This window comes from Macaca thibetana, chromosome 1 (assembly GCF_024542745.1).
Source record: "Macaca thibetana thibetana isolate TM-01 chromosome 1, ASM2454274v1, whole genome shotgun sequence".
In the NCBI taxonomy this organism is placed as follows: domain Eukaryota; kingdom Metazoa; phylum Chordata; class Mammalia; order Primates; family Cercopithecidae; genus Macaca; species Macaca thibetana.
The window spans coordinates 122645781-122664180 of NC_065578.1; the positions used below are offsets into that span (position 1 = coordinate 122645781).

Consider the following 18400-nt stretch of genomic DNA (forward strand, 5'->3'; position numbering starts at 1 on the left):
ACCCCCGGAAGGCCAATGGAGAATCAGCGCGGGCGGAGCAGCTCGACCTGCTGGGAGTTGTAGTCGCCTTCCGAGGCCTTGACTTCGTCCTGGGAGTGGCTCGAACCGGTTAATGGGGGTGGGCCGGGAATGGACCAGTAAAGACACAGATTCCTGGGTTCGGTTGCGCCTCCGTCGCTGTTTCCTTTCGTCACTTTGTGGGGAAAAGTGGTAGCAATCATACCTCTTCTTGAAGGGCTGCAGCGGGGGTAGATCCTGTTTGAATCTAAGAGACAAATACAAAGAGAGCACAGGATGGGGCGCAGGGAGATAGGGACGGGTATTGTTCTTACTTGAATGAGAGGAAATGGGCTACAGCTGTTGCCTAAGGGATGAAGATTACATTAAAAAGTAGGAGCTCTTCGGACAGGCTAGTAGTATAATAAACATGGAATACAGTATATCGCTAATGAAGCCTTCATCTGTAATGACAAGAGAATCGGAGAGAAGCAAAAGGAGCCTGGAGAGAAATGTTAGGAAGGCATTTTGAAAGAGTCCGGGCATTTAAAAGCAATTAGAGCGATGGGGTTGAAGGAAAACGACACCCCCGCCCCAAGTTCCTTTTATGTCATACTTCCTCTGTTTATTGTCTGAAAAATGAACCTCAGTGGTGCGTTTTCCTCAGATTGGAGAGGGGTTGTATATTAGAGTGAATGAAAGTTAAAGTAGGCTGGGCGCGGTGCCTCACCCCTGTAATCCCAGCACTTGGGGAGGCCAGGAGTTTGAGACCAGCCTGGCCAACATGGCGAAACCCCATTTCTACTAAAAATGCAAAAATTAGCCAGGTGTGGTGGTGCGCGCCTGTAATCCCAACTACTCGGGAGGCTGAGCGGCAAGAATAGCTTGAACCCGAGAGGCAGAGGTGGCAGTGAGCTGCGACTGCGCCACTGCACTATAGCCTGGACAACGGAGTGAGGTTCTGTCTCAAGAAAGAAAAAGAAACTTAAAGTAGGAGAGGAGAGGATTGTAATCCCATTTGAATGGGTAGAGGTTAGTCCTTAGGGCAGATGTTAGGCAAAGGAATCTGAGGATGGAAAAGAGGGAAGGAATCTGGAATATCGTTTTTGAAAGCATAACCAAAGTACCAAAAAAACCCACAGAAATTGTTTAAAGATAACCAAACTTGCTTTCCTTCCTGGAAGTGATTTATGATTTAATCCATATGTGCACACTCACATACGTGTTTTACATGTGTTCCAGGAAATTCTGGAAAGGAACTGAGGAATAGATTGTATAGATTTACATAGAGGCTGGTCACAGTGGCTCATGCCTGTAATTCCAGCACTTTTGGAGGCCAAGGCGGCGGGATCACTTGAGGTCAGGAGTTTGAGACTAGCCTGGCCAGCATGTTGAAACCCCGTCTCTAATAAAAATACAAAAAATTAGCCAGGCGTGGTGGTGCGCACCTGTAGTCCCAGCTACTCAGGAGGCCGAGCCACAAGAATAGCTCGAACCTGGGAGGTGGAGATTACAGTGAGCTGAGATCACACCACTGCACTCAAACCTGGGCGACAGAGCAAGACTCTGTCTCCAAAAAAAAAGAAAGAAAAGATTTACATGGAACGTCACAAGGCAAATTATTCCCTAATAAGATTAAGAGGGTAGCATTATCGTGGCCTGTGTTCAAGACTCCAGTATGTCCTGCTTCTGAGCCCAGCAGGCAGAGTCAGGTGGATAGCAATGAGACAATTCTGCTCATGTCTTTTTTTTGCGATGGAATCTCACTCTGTCGCTCAGACTGGAGTACAGTGGTGCGATCTCGGCTCACTGCAACCTCTGCCTCCCAGGTTCAAGTGATTCTCTTGCCTCAGCCTCCCTAGTACCTGGGATTACTGGCGCCCGCCACCACAACTAGCTAATTTTTGTATTTTTAGTAGAGACAAGGTTTCACCATGTTGGCCAGGCTGATCTCCTGATCTCCTGACCTCAGGTGATCCATCTGCCTAGGCCTCCCAAAGTGCTGGGATTACAGGCGTGAGCCACTGTGACCAGCTTCATCTCTCCATTGTGTGTTATCACAGCATCTTCTGACCAGGCTCTAAACCTATCTTGTTCGTGGGTGGTTCCACAGACACTTGCACAGTGCCTGACTCATAGTAGATGTTGGGCAGATACTTATTAACTTCCCTTAAGAACAAAGCAAAACTGTCTTTTCTTATTCCCTTGCCTGTAAGCTCTCAGTGCCTATCAGACTAGGCCTAGCACACTGTGCCTAGCACATACGTTGCTAAGGGTTTCTGAATTGAATGATCATGGGAAACATAAAAGCAGAGGAAAGGATAAAAACTCTACTCCTGTAGGACTGAATGAAGGGAACACACCAAGTGACCGAATGTGGGAGGGAGGGTATGGCACCTGTAGCAGGGAAAGAGACTATCTGCTTCCTCCCTTCTCCCAACTTGCATCCTGGAAGTTGAGAAAGAGATGAGGTGAGACTGGGCTGGGCACAGTGGCTCATGCCTGTAATCCCACTTTGGGAGGCCGAGATGGGTGGATCACCTGAGGTCAGGAGTTCGAGACCAGCCTGGGCCAACATGGTTAAACTTTGTCTCTACTAAAAACACAAAACTAGCCGGGCGCGGTGGCTCAAGCCTGTAATCCCAGCACTTTGGGAGGCCGAGACGGGCGGATCACAAGGTCAGGAGATCGAGACCATCCTGGCTAACCCGGTGAAACCCCGTCTCTACTAAAAAATACAAAAAACTAGCCGGGCGAGGTGGCGGGCGCCTGTAGTCCCAGCTACTGGGGAGGCTGAGGCAGGAGAATGGCGTGAACCCGGGAGGCGGAGCTTGCAGTGAGCTGAGATCTGGCCACTGCACTCCAGCCTGGGCGACAGAGCGAGACTCCGTCTCAAAAAAAAAAAAAAAAAAACACAAAACTTAGCTGGACATGGTGGCACGCACGTGTAGTCCCAGCTACTGGGGAGGCTGAGGCAGGAGAATCACTTGAACCCGGGAGGCGGAGGTTGCAGTGAGCCGAGATCGTGCCACTGCACTCCAACCTGGGTGAGAAAGCGAGACTCTGTCTCAAAAGAAAACAAAGAGGTGAGGGGAGGTCAGTATTACCAGAGAGGAAATAACTGACCATGGCTGAGAGACTTTTATCTGAAGCCATGCAGCAGGTGCTTTAAGTCAGAAAATGATGGGTAAATATTGTTCCTATTCTCCATAGCTCAAGACAGACAGAAGAAAGGGACTCTTTTCAGTCTAGAAAAATGCTCACTCCTTCCTCATATCATTTCCACTGTGATGAAAAAAGACTGATGAAGCCTCAGAGAGAAACGCAACTCTGGGTGGTGATGGTAAGTCAGGGACAGTGAGAGGGAGGGTGAGTTTTTTATGAGGCCTTGGAGGAAGGAAGGAAAGCCAGGAGAGGGGAAACTTCTTGGTAGGCTTATTTTTATTTTTTTATTTTTTTATTTTTTGGTAATGGCAGTGGAAGTCCTGAATGGATCTAATCTAGGGCAGGGGGAGCTTAAGAAACATGTTTGTATCAAAAGCCCCTTTTGCCTCTCAATCTGGGCAGCTCTGACTGGGGACCGGCAGTAACTGGAGATCTAGTCAGTCAGCCAGTAGGCGGGGAGTTCTGCCCCCTGGGAGGAGAAGAGTTGCTGCAGGTCCTTCCCTGCTTTGGAGGAGGAGGGGAGGCGGGGTAAGTTTGGTGGGAAACTGTAATTTCCTTTTTTACTTTCACAGCAATAGTGCAGAATCCAGAATGGATATCCTCTTTGCAGCCATCCTTGCTGTGCCACTTATCCTGGGTAAGTCCACTCCTCTCACTGAGCTTTTGTGCCTGGTCTTCTACCATAAATGGGGTGGGAGAAAAAAAAATGAGGAGTAGGTAAGAGGCGCATTTCAGTGGGGAGCAATAGAGTTTTCTCATCGTGCTAGGATCCGGTGTTGAGGGCAGAATGGAGATCTGGAAGGCAGAGCCAGGAAAGGGGAAAAAAGCAGAGTCCTGTCAAAGAAGGAGGATGGAGCTCCAGATACAAGGAGGCCCTAGCAACACTGAGCTCAGTTCTCCATCACCACGGAAGTTGAACAAGATAAGAGGGGCTAAAGTAAGGGTGGAGGAATTATTGGAAGGTGTCACAGTCTAAAACTAGTAGTTAGGGTATCTCCTTTCCCAGAGAATTGGAGGAAAAAAACTATTAGTAAAGACACAGAAGTGGGGTGACCTTTAGGGTAGTGGAAAACTGGCTGTCTTCAGGGACAGGGTCCCAACAGTAGCTTGGCTCCTTCCCTCCTTTGTTCCCCAGTCTGCCAGGTGTGTCTCTCATTGTTTCCTTTTCCTCTAGATTCTTGTGTCATTAGCTTGGAGTTGAAGGGAAAGCATTCAAGGAGCTCAGGGAAGTGTTTAGCAGGAGGCCTGGAGTTCTTGATCCAGTCATATCAAAGCCACATATTTTTAGTTCTGAAAGGGAAGAAAAACTAAAGGAGATGGGTCATTTAGTCCAGCTGACTCATTTTAAGAAAGCGGATGTTAAGTGGATTGTTCAGGGTTATTCCGTTAGCAGCGAAGCTGGAACTAAAGCTCAAATCCAAAGCCTAAGGGTGTGTGTTATTTGTAAGAGACACTGATGAGAAAAGATCTCTCACAAATACAGTAAGATCTGGAGCATACTAAATCGAAGATTTGGCGTGTTTAATTCCTGGTCTCTACTCTTCCTATCTTTTTTAGGTTTGGTTCTCCCTTTGGGTTTATAGTATGTGAAGGGGACTGTTTTCTGTTTTAGGAGTTCCTGGATTGAAAGGGCACAGAGTAACAGGCCTCATTACAGATATGGAGCCCAGAAGACTGAGAGGAGTGTAAGGGTGCACAGGCAGGAAGGGAGTATGACTATTGGAGGGGAAGAGAAAGAAAGAAAGAAAGAGAGAGAGAGAGACAGAGAGAGAGAAAGCGAGAAAGCTGGGAACGCTGAGGTCAATTCTAGGTGTCCTTTTGTTAGTAAGGTGTTCCAGATGTCCCTTGACCTATAGTCCTTGTCCCCATAGGACAAGAATATGAGGATGAAGAAAGAATGGGAGAGGATGAATATTATCAGGTGGTCTATTATTATACAGTCACCCCCAGTTATGGTGAGTACATGAAAGGCCCTTGCTCTTAGCCAACTGGAGAGAGGCTTCAGGATATTTAGTTCTGAGACTTTGCTCTTCACTTTGCAGCAGAGCAATGGGGTCAGAGAAAAATCTAGCTATAAACAAAACCTATCAAGGCTCATGATGGGCCGGGGACAGTGACTCATGCCTGTAATCCCAGCACTTTGGGAGGCTGAGGCGGGTGGATCACCTGAGGTCAGAAGTTCGAGACCAGCCTGACCAACAGGGTGAAACCCTGTCTCTACTAAAAATACAAAAATTAGCCAGGCATGGTGGCACCTGCCTGTAGTCCCAGTTATTCAAGAGGCTGAGGCAGGAGAATCACTTGAACCCGGGAGGCCGGACGTTGTGGTAAGCCGAGATCACGACATTGTATTCCAGCCTGGGGGATAGAATGAGACTCCATCTCAAAAAAAAAAAAAAAAAAAAAGACTGATTTTTAGATGGGAGGATTGCTTGAGCCCAGGAGTTCAAGGCCAGCCTGAGCATCATAGCAAGACCTTGTCACTATAGAAAAAAAAAAAATTTTTTTTTTTCAATTAGCTGGGCATGGTGGCACATGGCTGTAGTCCCAGCTACTCAGGAGGCTGAGGCGGGAGGATCACTTGAGCTCAGGAGCTGGAGGTGGCAGTGAGCTATGATTGAACTAACTGTACTCCAGCCTGTTAACAGAGTGAGACCTTGACTCTGAAAAAAGAACTTGAAAATTTTTCAAATTTGTAAATTATTTTAGATACCTAGATTGAAAATATAAATGTATACACTCACAGTCATTTTTAACATTACAGTTAAATAAAATTGGATTTTACCAATAAATGTTACAACTTAAGTTAAACTATTCTGAGCAATTTCTTCCCTTTTCATTTCCAGATCTAGAGTTACCTTTTTCTCTAATTATTACTGATTTTCTTTCTCCTCTGCAGATGACTTTAGTGCAGATTTCACCATTGATTACTCCATATTTGAGTCAGAGGACAGGCTGGTGAGTGACCTCTACATCTAAAAGGTTTAGGATAAGTAACAATTAAAAAGAAACTGGCCAGGCATGGTGGCTGACGCCTGTAATCCCAGCACTTTGGGAGGCCAAGGCGAGTGAATCATTTGAGGTCAAGAGTTTGAGACCAGCCTGGCCAACATGGTGAAACCCCGTCTCTACTAAAAATACAAAAACATTAGTTGGACATGGTAGCATACACCTATAATCTCAGCTACTCAGAAGGGTGAGGTAGGAGAATCACTTGAATCCGGGAGATGGAGGACGCAGTGAGCCAAGATTGTTCCACTGCACTCCACCCTGGGCAACAAAGCCAGACTCCATCTCAAAAAAAAAAAAAAAAAAGAAAAGAAAAGAAAAGAAACTGGGCAATGTTGAAATGTATCTGATTAGCAAAAATAAAAATGAGTTCGATGAGGAGAAACTAAGTAGTAGGCCCAAAACAGATTTGTAAACCTATCTGGGGAGGAGAAAAAAGCCAGAACTTTATAAATTGTCCTCAGTAAGTTTGCTAAGACATTGAGGAGGGGCATCAAGGGACTTTTGAATGAGATGGGTACAAATCTATGCAAGTACAGGGTAGGGGGGAATCCCTGAGCTTAAGTCCTTGGGCTGGGTGGAGGTGGTGAAGGGGAGAACTTTAAATAGAGAATCTATGAAGATGTTGGATGGAAAAAATGATAACTCTGTGTTTCCCAAATCCTACTGAGGGTAGAACAAGTTGGATAAAGACACAACAGAGGCAGTAGGGACTACCATTAGTCTTGAAACAGCACGTGCAGACCATCCGAAGCCTGTAACTGTGAAACCAGTAACAACGGAACCAGTGAGTTGATTGGGGATTGGGGGCTGGGGGGAGACAGGATATCCCTAGTGACGTGGAGTAATAGAGGCCTGGAATACCAGGCTTTGGTGGATGGGGGAACCAAATAATTAGTACTTCAATGTAGGTGTTCATCTCAACTTGGCCATGTTTCACTGAGATTTAATACTAACCCTGTATACAGAACACTGGGAAGATATGGTGCAGTTAAATTTCAGTTCAGTAGTATTCAGTATGTATGTAATCTGTGCCTAAGGCTGCTAAGGTAACTGATGCTGATCAAAAAGAAATCTATGATGTTCCTGTCCTCAAAGAACTTATAAAATTCAAGTTTACATTTACAAAACACTCAGAACAAAATGAAAAGGTATGTTACAATGTTAAATTATATATAAATTTGAAAGCAGAACATACTGGCAGTGCTTTAGCCAGTGTAAGGAGAGAGATTAGTACAGGTTAGAGTTGTCTGAAAAGCTTTCAAGAGGCATTTGTGGTTGAGATACACCTTGAAGAATAGATGAGCTTTTGATTGGTGGGTAGTTATGAAAGGACAGAAGCAATTAGGAGAAAGAATAGTTATTCCAAGAGTGAAAGAGGCCAGGTGTGGTGGCTTACGCCTGTAATCCTTTGGGAGGCCAAGGTGGTAGGATCACTTGAGGTCAGCAGTTCAAGGCTAGTTCAAGGGCCAACATGGTGAAACCACCCATCTCTACTAAAAATACAAAAGTTAGCCAGGCATGGTGGTGCCTGCCTATAATTCCAGCTACTTGAGAAGCTGAGGCATGAGAATCGCTTGAACCTGGGAGGCAGAGGTTGCAGTGAGCTGAGATCATGCCACTCCACTCCAGCCTGGACAACAGAGCGAGACTCTATCTAAAAAAAAAAAAAAAAAAAAAAAAAAAGAGTGAAAGAGCTGCACAGGAGTGGGGAATAGAATAAGCCTAATATGTTTAGCAAATAGGGTATGATTGAAGGAGAGGGTATATGGAAGGGAACAGTGGGAATTAAGAAAAATAAAAAATTTACAAGGCTCCTAATATTTGCTTGGTAATTTCACATGTGGCAACATAGGGTCAAATTTCAGAGAGTCTCAAGTGTCAGGCTGAAGTCTGGACTCATAATCAACAAGGAGCCTAGTAAGTTCTTCATTATAGTAAAAACACGATGAAAAGTGATATTTTAGAAAAACTGGCCAGGTGTGGTGGCTAACAACTGTAATCCAAGCACTTTTGGAGGCTGAGGCAAGCTGATCACCTTAAGTCGGGAGTTCAAGACCAGCCTGACCAACATGGAGAAACCCCATCTCTAGTAAAAATACAGAATTAGCTGGGTGTGGTGGTGCATGCCTGTCATCCCAGCTACTTGGGAGGCTGAGGCAGGAGAATTGCTTGAACCTGGGAGGCGAAGGTTGCAACAGTGAGCCAAGATCGCACCATTGCACTCCAGCCTGGGCAACAAGAGTGAAACTCCGTCTCAAAAAAAAAAAAAAAAAGATAAAAGATAAACCACTCATCAGGTTGTATGCAGGATATAAATAATTTAGTGGAGAGCAACTCATGAGATTTGCGTTGTTCCAGAAACAATCTGTATTCTGGGATTATGAATGGAGAGGAGAAAAATAAATATGAAGAAAATACCTTGCTTGAGTGATAATTTTATATTAGGTATAAATGAGGAGAGAGTTAAAATAACTCATGGGTTTTACACATGGATATCTGGGAAAATGGTTGACCAAAGTGGGAACTACGGGAGGCCAGAGTGGTTTAGGACAGACGTTATTAATTTGGTAATGGCCAAGCTGAGTTTATGGTAACAGCTCTATGAGGGTGTCCTAAAGGTCACTGAACTAGATCAGGGCTAGAGTTCTAAGTGCAAAGTCACAGTTATGAAAGTAAATGAGCTCAACAAAGCCAGTACACACAAGCTCAGAAGGCCAGTGACTGTGCCTGTAGTGAGTGGGAGGAAGAGAAATTAATGAATGGAATGGAGAAGGATTTGACTGCAGAAGTAGGCAGATAGCCAAGTTTGTATTTTAGATTCTAAAAGAGAAAGTTTAATATAATCCATCAAAAGTTACCAAGAGGCCAAGGAGGAAGAGGTCACTGGTAACTCTCAAGAAAATAGTTTTAATTGAGTGCTTGCAGAAAATCTAGATTTTTGTGGAGTTAAAGAGGGAGTACATTATGAGGAAAGGAAGGTGAGTACAGACCAACCATCAAAAAAATCTGGTAATGAAAAAGAGAAGCAACAGCTGGAAAGCGGAATAGGACCAAAGAGCAGTCTGCACATAGTTGAGCACACATCAAAGAAGCCAGTAAGAATGGAAGTGAAAGATTGACAGTAAGGGCAGTTAATTCTTTTTGAAGCATATAGTAGGCTGGGCACGGTGACTCACGCCTGTAATCCCAGCACTTTGGGAGGCTGAGGTGGGCGGATCACCTGAGGTCAGGAGTTTGAGACCAGCCTGGCCAACATGGCAAAACCCCGTCTCTATTAAAAATACAAAAATTAGGCCGGGCGCGGTGGCTCAAGCCTGTAATCCCAGCACTTTGGGAGGCCGAGACGGGTGGATCACGAGGTCAGGAGATCGAGACCATCCTGGCTAACACGGTGAAACCCCGTCTCTACTAAAAATACAAAAAACTAGCCGGGCGATGTGGCGGACGCCTGTAGTCCCAGCTACTCGGGAGGCTGAGGCAGGAGAATGGCGTGAACCCGGGAGGCGGAGCTTGCAGTGAGCTGAGATCCGGCCACTGCACTCCAGCCTGGGCGACAGAGCGAGACTCCGTCTCAAAAAAAAAAAAAAACAAAAAACAAAAATTAGCCAGGCATGGTAGCAGGCGCCTGTAATCCCAGCTACTTGGGAGGCTGAGGCAGGAGAATTGCTTGAACCCTGGAGGTGGAGGTTACAGAGAGCTGAGATTGCACCACTGCATTCCAGCCTGGCGACGGAGCAAGACTATGTCTCAAAAAATAATAAATAAATAAATAAATAAATAAAGTATATAGTAGACTCTCTTTAGATTGTAAATTCCTTGAGGACAAGAATCTTGTCTTATTCATATTTATGTCCCTCTCTGTAGCACCTAGCACAGTGACTAGCATAGTATCATGCATATAATAGATACAAAATAGAAGTAATTGAATTGAATTGGCCTCCCTGGTATGGTCAGGGATAGCTGAAAGGCACAGAAGAAAGGACTCCTTACAGTGATAGGGAAGGATGGATCTTTCTCTAAGCCCAAAGGAAAGGAAGACAGAGGTTGTTGTAAAGAGGTGGCAGTCCTTCTGGAGGGGGACGGAGAAGTGGTAGGAGGAATGACATGAGCCTACTGTGTGGGGATGTCTGTATTTTAGCAGAGTCCAGATCTGAATGATGCTGTGTCCAGTTTGCGGAGTCCTATTCCCCTCCTCCTGTCGTGTGCCTTTGTTCAGGCGGGGATGTATTTCATGTAGAAGGTAAGAGTGCAGCCACTGGCTTTGGGGGAGTCTGTGAAATAATATTTTTTAACTTCCCACACTAAACTGAAGTAATTCTTACCAGTATCTCTGGCTAGTGTTTCCAGCCTGGTCAATTATCAGCCACTGAAGGAAGAGATTCAGGCATGGTAGCTCATCCCTGTAATCCCAGCACTTTGGGATGCTGAGGTGGGAGGATCGCTTGAGTTCAGGAATTCCAGACCAGGCTGAGCAACATAGTTTGAGACCAGGCTGAGCAACAGACCTTATCTCTACAAAAAAAATTAAAAATAAATAAATAATTAACTCCTCTACAAGACGTTAAAAAAATAATAAAAATAAAAATTAGTTGGGTGTGGTAGCACAGGCCTGCAGCCCCAGCTACTGGGGAGGAGCAGGTGGAAGGATTCCTTAAGCCCATCAAGCGGAGGCTGCAGTGAGCCATGATCTGGCCACTGTACTGTTGCCACTGGGCAACAGAATGAGACTCTGTCTCAAAAAATAACAAGTAAAATGAAAGAAGAGGGATCACATTTACAAAAATCTTCTTATTCGGTCTTAAAGAAATTTAGGAGATGCTGAGGCAGACTTTTGTGATGAGTCATTAGTTTTTCTGAACTAAGAGACCTTCAGGATCTCCTAGAGCAGAGGCAAGTAGATGAAGGGGTTGGGGGAATACCTCTCCAGGCTTCCAAAATGTCTGGAACAATCAAAGCTAGTTCCAGTCTGGCCATGATTCAAGTCATGGCGAATGCCAGAGGGCAAAGTGGGTGGGTCCTACAACCTGGTAGAGTCAAGAGGCAAAGTTCAGAGGCAGAAGGGGTGGCGGTTCTCTGATGTATGGCAGGGCAGGGGGAGAGAAGGGAAAATTGTATTATAGGAAAAGCATTTTTAAATTGAGATGCTAAATAACCATCGAGCATAAAGAGATTCAGCAGGAGGTGAAAGGACTGTGGAGAAGAGGGGTACACACACATCCTTCCCAGGAGCTATCACAGAGCAATCCCAGCTCAGAATATCTGGGGAGTTTCCGTAGAGTGTGGGGGGCATGAAGGGGTTTCTCAGGTCTCCTGACTCTTTTATTTTCTTTCTTTCTTTCTTTCTTTCTTTCTTTCTTTCTTTCTTTCTTTCTTTCTTTCTTTCTTTCTTTCTTTCTTTTCTTTTCTTTCTTTCTCTGCTTTTTTAGGTGGGAGAAGGCTGCTATGACTCTTTGGATGGGAGTTTGGCAAGAGGAAATTGGAAGATAAAATAAATAAGTGAAATAATCTGGTTACCATCTACTCCTTCATGAGTCTGTTCTAAAGTCACAATAAAGAGAGCACCAGGATTTAGAGGCAGCAAGTGTAGACTGGAAGGGGAGTTGGGTGACAACTGAATTAGAGGGCATTATGGACTGAAAAAATCTGCAGTTTGGAGAAGACTGGAGAAGGGCACCCACAGACAACAGGTTTATTCGCAGTCCATATTGGTAATTCTCTTCTTTTATTTTATTAAATATGGTGTTGAAACAGTGTGCTTGGGGAAACGGGGTTGAGGTTTTAGAATCTTTTTGTAAGAATAAGCACATTGTTAAAACATAAGGTAAAATATCAAAAACTACTTAGAATAGATTTAAAATATTCACACCTACCCACCCCCACCCACACCTCTGTCCAACAATGTGCCTTTTGCAGTTGGTAATTATGGCAGGGACAAACTCACTTAAAATTTTTTTTTAAATCGCTATCCTCGGGACCCTAATCAGAATTGGGCTGCCCCCTTGCGGTCTCTGCGGCGTACTATCTTTAACCAGCTCACAATCCTTGGCCCTGCTCTCCTCTCCATTGTACTCTCAAAATGCAAGCCGCAACGACAACAGTAACGTCCCAGTTATTTCTGAGACTCTCTAAACTCTGGACTTGCCTCCCTCCCCTCCTTCAAAGTCTTTCGAATCTTCTCTAGGGGACAAATGAAGGCACTGAAGCTGGACAAAGCCATAACCTAGGAGATCAGGGACCTACCCCATTCTGTTCCCCGTGCTTGGAATCAGATAATTCAGGACGCCGGGCCCAAGAAGCCTGGACAAAAAAAGTCAGGAAAAACTGAGTTTCGTTTTGACCTCTAGCGTCGTGGCGGGGTGGCATCTGAGCTGGTAACGTGCGTGATAGGTTATGTAAGAAAAGGGCCGGAGGAGCCGCCCCAGCGGGAGCCAGAGAGGACGCGGTGTTCTCGGCTGCAATCCCCACCCTCCTCACCCAGCAGGGCAGGAGGCACCCAGCTTGGAGGAGAAAGGGGTGGGGGAGGTGAAACAGAGACCGGAGAGTCACGAGGGCTGGGCCGCCGAGAGCGGGAGAATATACAGTGTCACACACTTCCATTCTCTCACGCACACGTTGCAGACACAAATCACTGATGGTTTCCACGTGCTGCGCTCGTGAGCGGAGGTGTTCAAAGAGGGGGCAGATGAGTTAGTTCCTAAGACGGAACCGGGGGTCCCACGTCCGGAGGCGCACGCCTTCAGTGGCACAACCAATCTCTGCACACTCAAGCTGCGCGTCTCTGGCGCATCACCATCCTATTTAAGGCCACGGACTCCGCCCTTTTCCTCCCCTCCCTTCTTTTCCACTCTTTTTCCATCCTCCTCCTTTTCTCATCACCGGGTCCTCTCCAGCAGCCGCATGTAGGGGCGGAGCACGGAATGCTTCCCTTACAGCCAATCATCACCTGGCTGCCCTCTATTGGCTGAGGCCCTTTGTACTGTAGCAAATGGGCTATGGACTTCAGTAACGAGAATCACGTGTTACCGGCGACACAACCAATGAGGGCGCGAGATCTGTGTAAGCAGGGGGAGGCACGTGCCAGGCCGCACGTGTCTGGGAGGGGGAAGGGGCGGGGCCCCCTGAGAGGCGGAGGTGGGGAGCCAGACCCGGAGAGACGGTGAAGGAGCTGGAAACCGAGCCAGGGCTGAGCCGGCTGACAACAGGTAAGGATATTCGGAGGAAAAGCGAGCTGTTAGGGAGGATTTGGGAGTGGATTTGGGGGCTGAATGCAGATCTTGGTATTGGGAGGGTTTGCATCACGTGGCAGGTGCGAGCCCAGAGAGACCCGCACAGGGATCCTGATCTTGAAAGATTGGGAGAGGGCAGGAGGCCAGTCTTTATGGGGGCGGGTCCTGTAGGGTCACCAGGTGGGTTCGCGTGCGCAGATTGACCTCTCGTGGGTGGCATGGCTTAGGTGAAGAGGCTTGCTGCGGACTCAGGTTGGCGAACAGCCCTGGCGAACAACGGGCGGAGGGGAAGGTGTCTTTCAAGTCAGGTATTTGAATTGAGGGAAGAAAAGAACGGAGGCCGCGTCAGGCAGAGAGCTGCTCTGCGGCGGCCAGAGAGGGAATCCCAGGTTCTTAATGGGCGGGGGTGGGGGTAGAAATGTCTTTTTCTATTGTGTCTGAGACTGGTAATATTGGGGAGGGGGAGAATAAGTATTATCCCACGCAGTACACCCCAATCTCCCAGTCCATTTCCTAATACTTAAACTCCGGTTTCAAACTCCCTCGCTTTGCTCTTCAGTTGCAGGTTCCGATCTTTGGGTACTCCAGGAGCTGCTCTCCAGCCCCTGCTTCTGGACCTATGGATTCTCCATCTAGCATTTCTTCCTATTCCTCCTACTCTCTCTCTTCGTCTTTTCCCACCTCCCCAGTGAACAGTGACTTTGGCTTCCCCTCTGATAATGAGAGGGAGGACAAGGGGGCCCATGGGCCCAGGCCAGACACTGTTGGGCAGAGGGGAGGTTCCCGGCCCAGCCCGGGTCCTATCCGCTGCAGGCATCGATCCAAGGTTTCCAGTAACCAACATACACCATCTCATCCGGAACAGCGGGGTTCGGCTTCTCCTATGGCAGGATCTGGGGCGAAAAGATCAAGAGATGGTGAACTGGAGACCAGTCTAAACATCCAAGGTTGTACCACAGAGGGAGACCTGCTGTTTGCCCAGAAGGTAAGAGAAAGCAGGTGAAAGGAGACTCTCCTGGAGTGGCTTATCACCCAGCTGGTTGATAAGGACCCTATAAGGATAGTAATGACTCCCAGATTTGGAGGTGAAGGAAGAGCCACTGCTGGTGTGGACAGTTCTTGGTCTTCTCACAGCCTTTGTCCTGTTTTCCTACAGTGTAAAGAACTCCAAGGATTTATACCTCCTCTCACAGATCTACTCAATGGGCTGAAGATGGGTCGTTTTGAGAGAGGTAATCTCATTAGTTGCATTCATTTGGGCTAGGTTCATTTCTCTCTCTCTTTCCCTCTTTTGATGTGTATTTCTCTTAAGTTCTTGTTTGGGGCCTATATTACTCCTTTTTTGCTACTATGACTTAATTATTATTATTGTTATTATTATTTTTTGAGACGGAGTTTTGCTCCTGTTGCCCAGGCTGGAGTGTAATGGTGCTATCTCAGCTCACTGCAACCTCTGCCTCCTGGGTTCAAGCGATTCTTCTGCCTCAGCCTCCCCAGTCGCTGGGATTACAGGCGCCCACCACCATGCCCAGCTAATTTTTGTTATTTTTAATAGAGATGGGGTTTTGCCATGTTGGCCAGGCTGGTCTCAAATTCCTGACCTCAGGTGATCCACCCGCCTCGGCCTCCCAAAGTGTTGGGATTACAGGCGTGAGCCACCTTGCCTGGCCCGACTTAATTTTTTTTAGATCAATCAATTTTAGCCCCCTTCTGTTCGTCCTTTACCTGACTACATGCTTGAATCTCAATCCTTAATCTCTCTCTGTCCCTATCCCCAGGATTAAGCAGTTTTCAGCAGAGTGTGGCAATGGACAGGATCCAGCGTATTGTAGGTGTTTTGCAGAAGCCACAGATGGGGTAAGTCCCCTTGGTTCTTTCCTTGGGTCTTCATAAAAAGGAAATTTCTTCAGTCCTGTTGCTGGTTTTTTAAAGCAATGTTATTTTCGGCCGGGCGCGGTGGCTCACGCCTGTAATCCCAGCACTTTGGGAAGCCGAGGCAGACGGATCACAAGGTCGGGAGATCGAGACCATCTTGGCTAACACGGTGAAACCCTGTCTCTACTAAAAATACAAAAAATTAGCTGGGCATGGTGGTGGCTGCCTGTAATCCCAGCTACTCAGGAGGCTGAGGCAGGAGAATGGCGAGAACCCGGGAGGCGGAGCTTGCAGTGAGCCGAGATTGCACCACTGCACTCCAGCCTGGGTGACAGAGCGAGACTCTGTCTCAAAATAAATAAATAAATAAATAAATAAAGCAATATCATTTTCACAGGGAACGTTACCTAGGAACCTTGCTACAGGTAGAAGGGATGTTAAAGACTTGGTTTCCACATATAGCTGCCCAGAAGTCGTCATTGAGTGGTGGCAAGCATCAGCTGACCAAGGTAAGAACTTGAGAACATGAGGAAGTGGTGGGAAAATAGCCAAGGAAATGAAATGTGCATGCAGAAATGTCCCCTTTTGCCATTTTCTTTTGAATCTTTTCTTCAAGTTTCTTTTCAGGGAAGGAAATTCCTAAACTTTCTGCATTGTCTTGATTCCTATATGTTTTTTGTTGTTTGTTTGTTTGTTGTTGTTTTGTTTGAATCACTGAGAAGAACTCCATGAAGTTTAATCCTATCCCTCATGCCACAGCTTGTCTGCTTTCTGCATAGATACAAAAGGCTTTTTACCTGGCCAAATGATTCATGCGGGAAGATACCTCAGCTTCTCTCTGCAAACTCTTTTTTCCCTACTGCCCCCAAACCCTTCCCCTCTCCTTCTTTTCATTTCTGCCCAAGTATCCTTGTGTCAAACCCTTAGAAAGTTTTTGAGTCTACACTGGGTTTCAAGGGCTGGTCATAAGAGGTACATCACTGGAAGTGGGAGAGGGGGGCACTAATAGCAGCAGTGTTGATAGATTCTTAGACCTGGTACAGAAGTGACCTATTTTCGGCTGGGCGCGGTGGCTCACACCTGTAATCCCAGCACTTTGGGAGGCCGAGGTGCATGGATCATGAGGTCAGGAGTTCGAGACCAGCCTGGCCAAGATGGTGAAACCCTGTCTCTACTAAAAATACAAAAATTTGCCGGGCGTGGTGGCGCACGCCTGTAGTCCCAGCTACTTGGGAGGCTGAGGCAGGAGAATTGCTTGAACCCGGGAGGCAGAGGTTGCGGTGAGCCAAGATCACGCCATTGCACTCCAGCCTGGGCAACAAGAGTGAAACTCTATCTAAAAAAAAAAAAAAAAAGAAATGACCTATTTTCTGTCCTCAAATAATAGGGTATATAGAGGGCATTCAAATGATGGAGAAGGAGAGTCTCCTGTAGATAATCACCAGTCCTAATTTTCAATCAGCCATGGTTATTATTGCTGTGACTCATCTATTAAAAAATAAGTAGGCCAGGCACAGTGGTTCACGTCTGTAATCTTAGCATTTTGGGAGGCCAAAGCAGGTGGATTGCTTGAGCCCAGGAGTTTGAGACCAGCCTGGGCAACATGGTGAAGCCCAGTATCTACAAAAAATACAAAAAGTAGCTGGGCATGGTGGTGTGCGCCAGTAGTCCCAGCTACTTAGGAGGCTGAGGTGGGAGGATCTCTTGAGCTTGGGAGGTTGAGGCTGCAGTAAGCCATGATTGTGCTAGCCTGGTTGACAGAGTGAGACCCTGTGTCAAATATAAAATTAAAAAAATATATAGGAGGAGGATCTTGCCTGAATATTAATTTACGCTTCTTAAAGAACTCAAGATAGAATATTCAAATTTAAATACAGAATTTGGGAAATGATGATTCCAATTAAAAATAGACTTCAAAGAAATTCTAAAAGGGATTATTTTATAAATAGTGAGAACCTATGGAACTGTTTGTTTTTTGTTCATCTCTGGATATCCAGTGTCTAATATAGTATGTGGTCCATAATAGACCATTTATTTTTTGAATAAATGAAAGTATAATTTAGTTACTAAAACTTTTACTTAATCATGGCCTGGCAAGATCATATCTGCTGCGTAAAACGAGGTATGTTTGTATTACAAACTGAGTTCCCAAGGAATGCAAAGGTTTAAGTAACCGGGTGGAGCTCATCTGAAAGCTTTCTCCACATTTATTTTTCTCATTTCTCCCCTCCGTAGCATTTTCCAAGCCACCACAGTGATTCAGCCGCTTCCTCTCCTGCATCTCCTATGGAAAAGATGGACCAGACACAGCTAGGACATCTAGCTTTAAAACCAAAGCAGCCTTGGCACCTCACAGAATGGCCAGCTATGAACCTTACCTGGATCCACACCACTCCAATTTGCAACCCCCCTCTCAGCTCCCCAGGTACTATCTCCTTTAGCCATGGTCCTTTAGGCACTGGAACCGGTATTGGCGTCATTCTTTTCCTACAGCATGGAGTGCAACCCTTCACCCACTCTGCCCCAGCCACTCCAGTCCCACCTACTACAGCATCTCCTGTCATCCCTGGTGAACCTATGAAACTATCTGGAGAGGGGCCTCGTTGCTACAGTTTGCCAGTAACTCTGCCATCAGACTGGAGCTATACCCTATCCCCTCCCAGTCTACCCACCTTGGCCAGGGAGATGACCAAAGGACACCGGGAGCAGCAGAGAAGCCATGCTCCAGTTGCTCCTGATGCTCATCTTCTCAACCTCTAGCCTGGGGCATACAGCTGTCCACTGTGATTTCTAATTTGTGTAAATATTCATGTATATATGTATTTTTACTTTTAATGTGTGCATTTGTGTTGAGGGAAGACAAATCCTTTCTGATTAAAGAAATTTTTTTATACCTAAACAGTTTGCTGATTGGGGGAAATTGAAAACTTTCTGCCTCCAAAACCAATCCGTATCCTCTGAGCTGCAGTAAAAGTAGAAAAGGGATGGGGATGTTTGTGAACATGAGCTCTACCAAGTTAGAGTCTGGATGACAATATAAGACTTGTGGGAGAAGGGGACTCTACTGCTATTTTCCTAGGGAACATCCTTGAAACAGTTAGAGTTCAGATTTGGGTTTATGGGTT

The 18400-nt window shown here is 46.2% G+C and overlaps 2 protein-coding genes across 9 annotated transcripts; both read left to right on the forward strand.

The window, feature by feature from the left end:
• The first annotated feature begins 2 nt into the window (after window positions 1–2).
• Window positions 3–11679, forward strand: C1H1orf54 (chromosome 1 C1orf54 homolog). Of its 5 annotated transcripts, none has more exons than XM_050751680.1 (8): window positions 3–118; window positions 3211–3340; window positions 3735–3799; window positions 5034–5117; window positions 6062–6120; window positions 6848–6958; window positions 10313–10414; window positions 11601–11679. In XM_050751680.1, exons 3-7 carry the CDS (start codon window positions 3754–3756, stop codon window positions 10409–10411), a joined length of 399 nt encoding a protein of 132 aa, XP_050607637.1. In that variant the 5' UTR covers window positions 3–118; window positions 3211–3340; window positions 3735–3753; the 3' UTR covers window positions 10412–10414; window positions 11601–11679. The 5 variants fall into 5 exon arrangements, with proteins under 5 accessions (XP_050607637.1, XP_050607649.1, XP_050607645.1 ...); XM_050751692.1 differs by having other exon boundaries at window positions 19–108; XM_050751688.1 differs by having other exon boundaries at window positions 70–157.
• Window positions 11680–13267: 1588 nt separating this feature from the next.
• CIART (circadian associated repressor of transcription) lies at window positions 13268–18174 on the forward strand. Of its 4 annotated transcripts, none has more exons than XM_050750754.1 (7): window positions 13269–13376; window positions 13628–13708; window positions 13960–14385; window positions 14557–14632; window positions 15179–15257; window positions 15673–15784; window positions 17511–18174. In XM_050750754.1, exons 3-7 carry the CDS (start codon window positions 14020–14022, stop codon window positions 18033–18035), a joined length of 1158 nt encoding a protein of 385 aa, XP_050606711.1. In that variant the 5' UTR covers window positions 13269–13376; window positions 13628–13708; window positions 13960–14019; the 3' UTR covers window positions 18036–18174. The 4 variants fall into 4 exon arrangements, with proteins under 4 accessions (XP_050606732.1, XP_050606711.1, XP_050606721.1 ...); XM_050750764.1 differs by having other exon boundaries at window positions 13284–13376; window positions 13628–13652; XM_050750775.1 differs by lacking the exon at window positions 13628–13708 and having other exon boundaries at window positions 13268–13376; window positions 14266–14385.
• The last annotated feature ends 226 nt before the right edge of the window (window positions 18175–18400 follow it).

Excerpts from the sequence above, each read along its gene's own strand:
- CIART (XM_050750754.1), top strand. The coding sequence starts at position 14,020 with ATGGATTCTCCATCTAGCATTTCTTCCTATTCCTCCTACTCTCTCTCT. Across the intron at positions 14,386-14,556 it reads ACCTGCTGTTTGCCCAGAAG|TGTAAAGAACTCCAAGGATT; the intron begins GTAAGAGAAAGC and ends GTTTTCCTACAG. Across the intron at positions 15,258-15,672 it reads TTGCAGAAGCCACAGATGGG|GGAACGTTACCTAGGAACCT; the intron begins GTAAGTCCCCTT and ends TCATTTTCACAG.
- C1H1orf54 (XM_050751680.1), top strand. The coding sequence starts at position 3,754 with ATGGATATCCTCTTTGCAGCCATCCTTGCTGTGCCACTTATCCTGG. Across the intron at positions 3,800-5,033 it reads TGCTGTGCCACTTATCCTGG|GACAAGAATATGAGGATGAA; the intron begins GTAAGTCCACTC and ends TTGTCCCCATAG. Across the intron at positions 5,118-6,061 it reads TACAGTCACCCCCAGTTATG|ATGACTTTAGTGCAGATTTC; the intron begins GTGAGTACATGA and ends TCTCCTCTGCAG.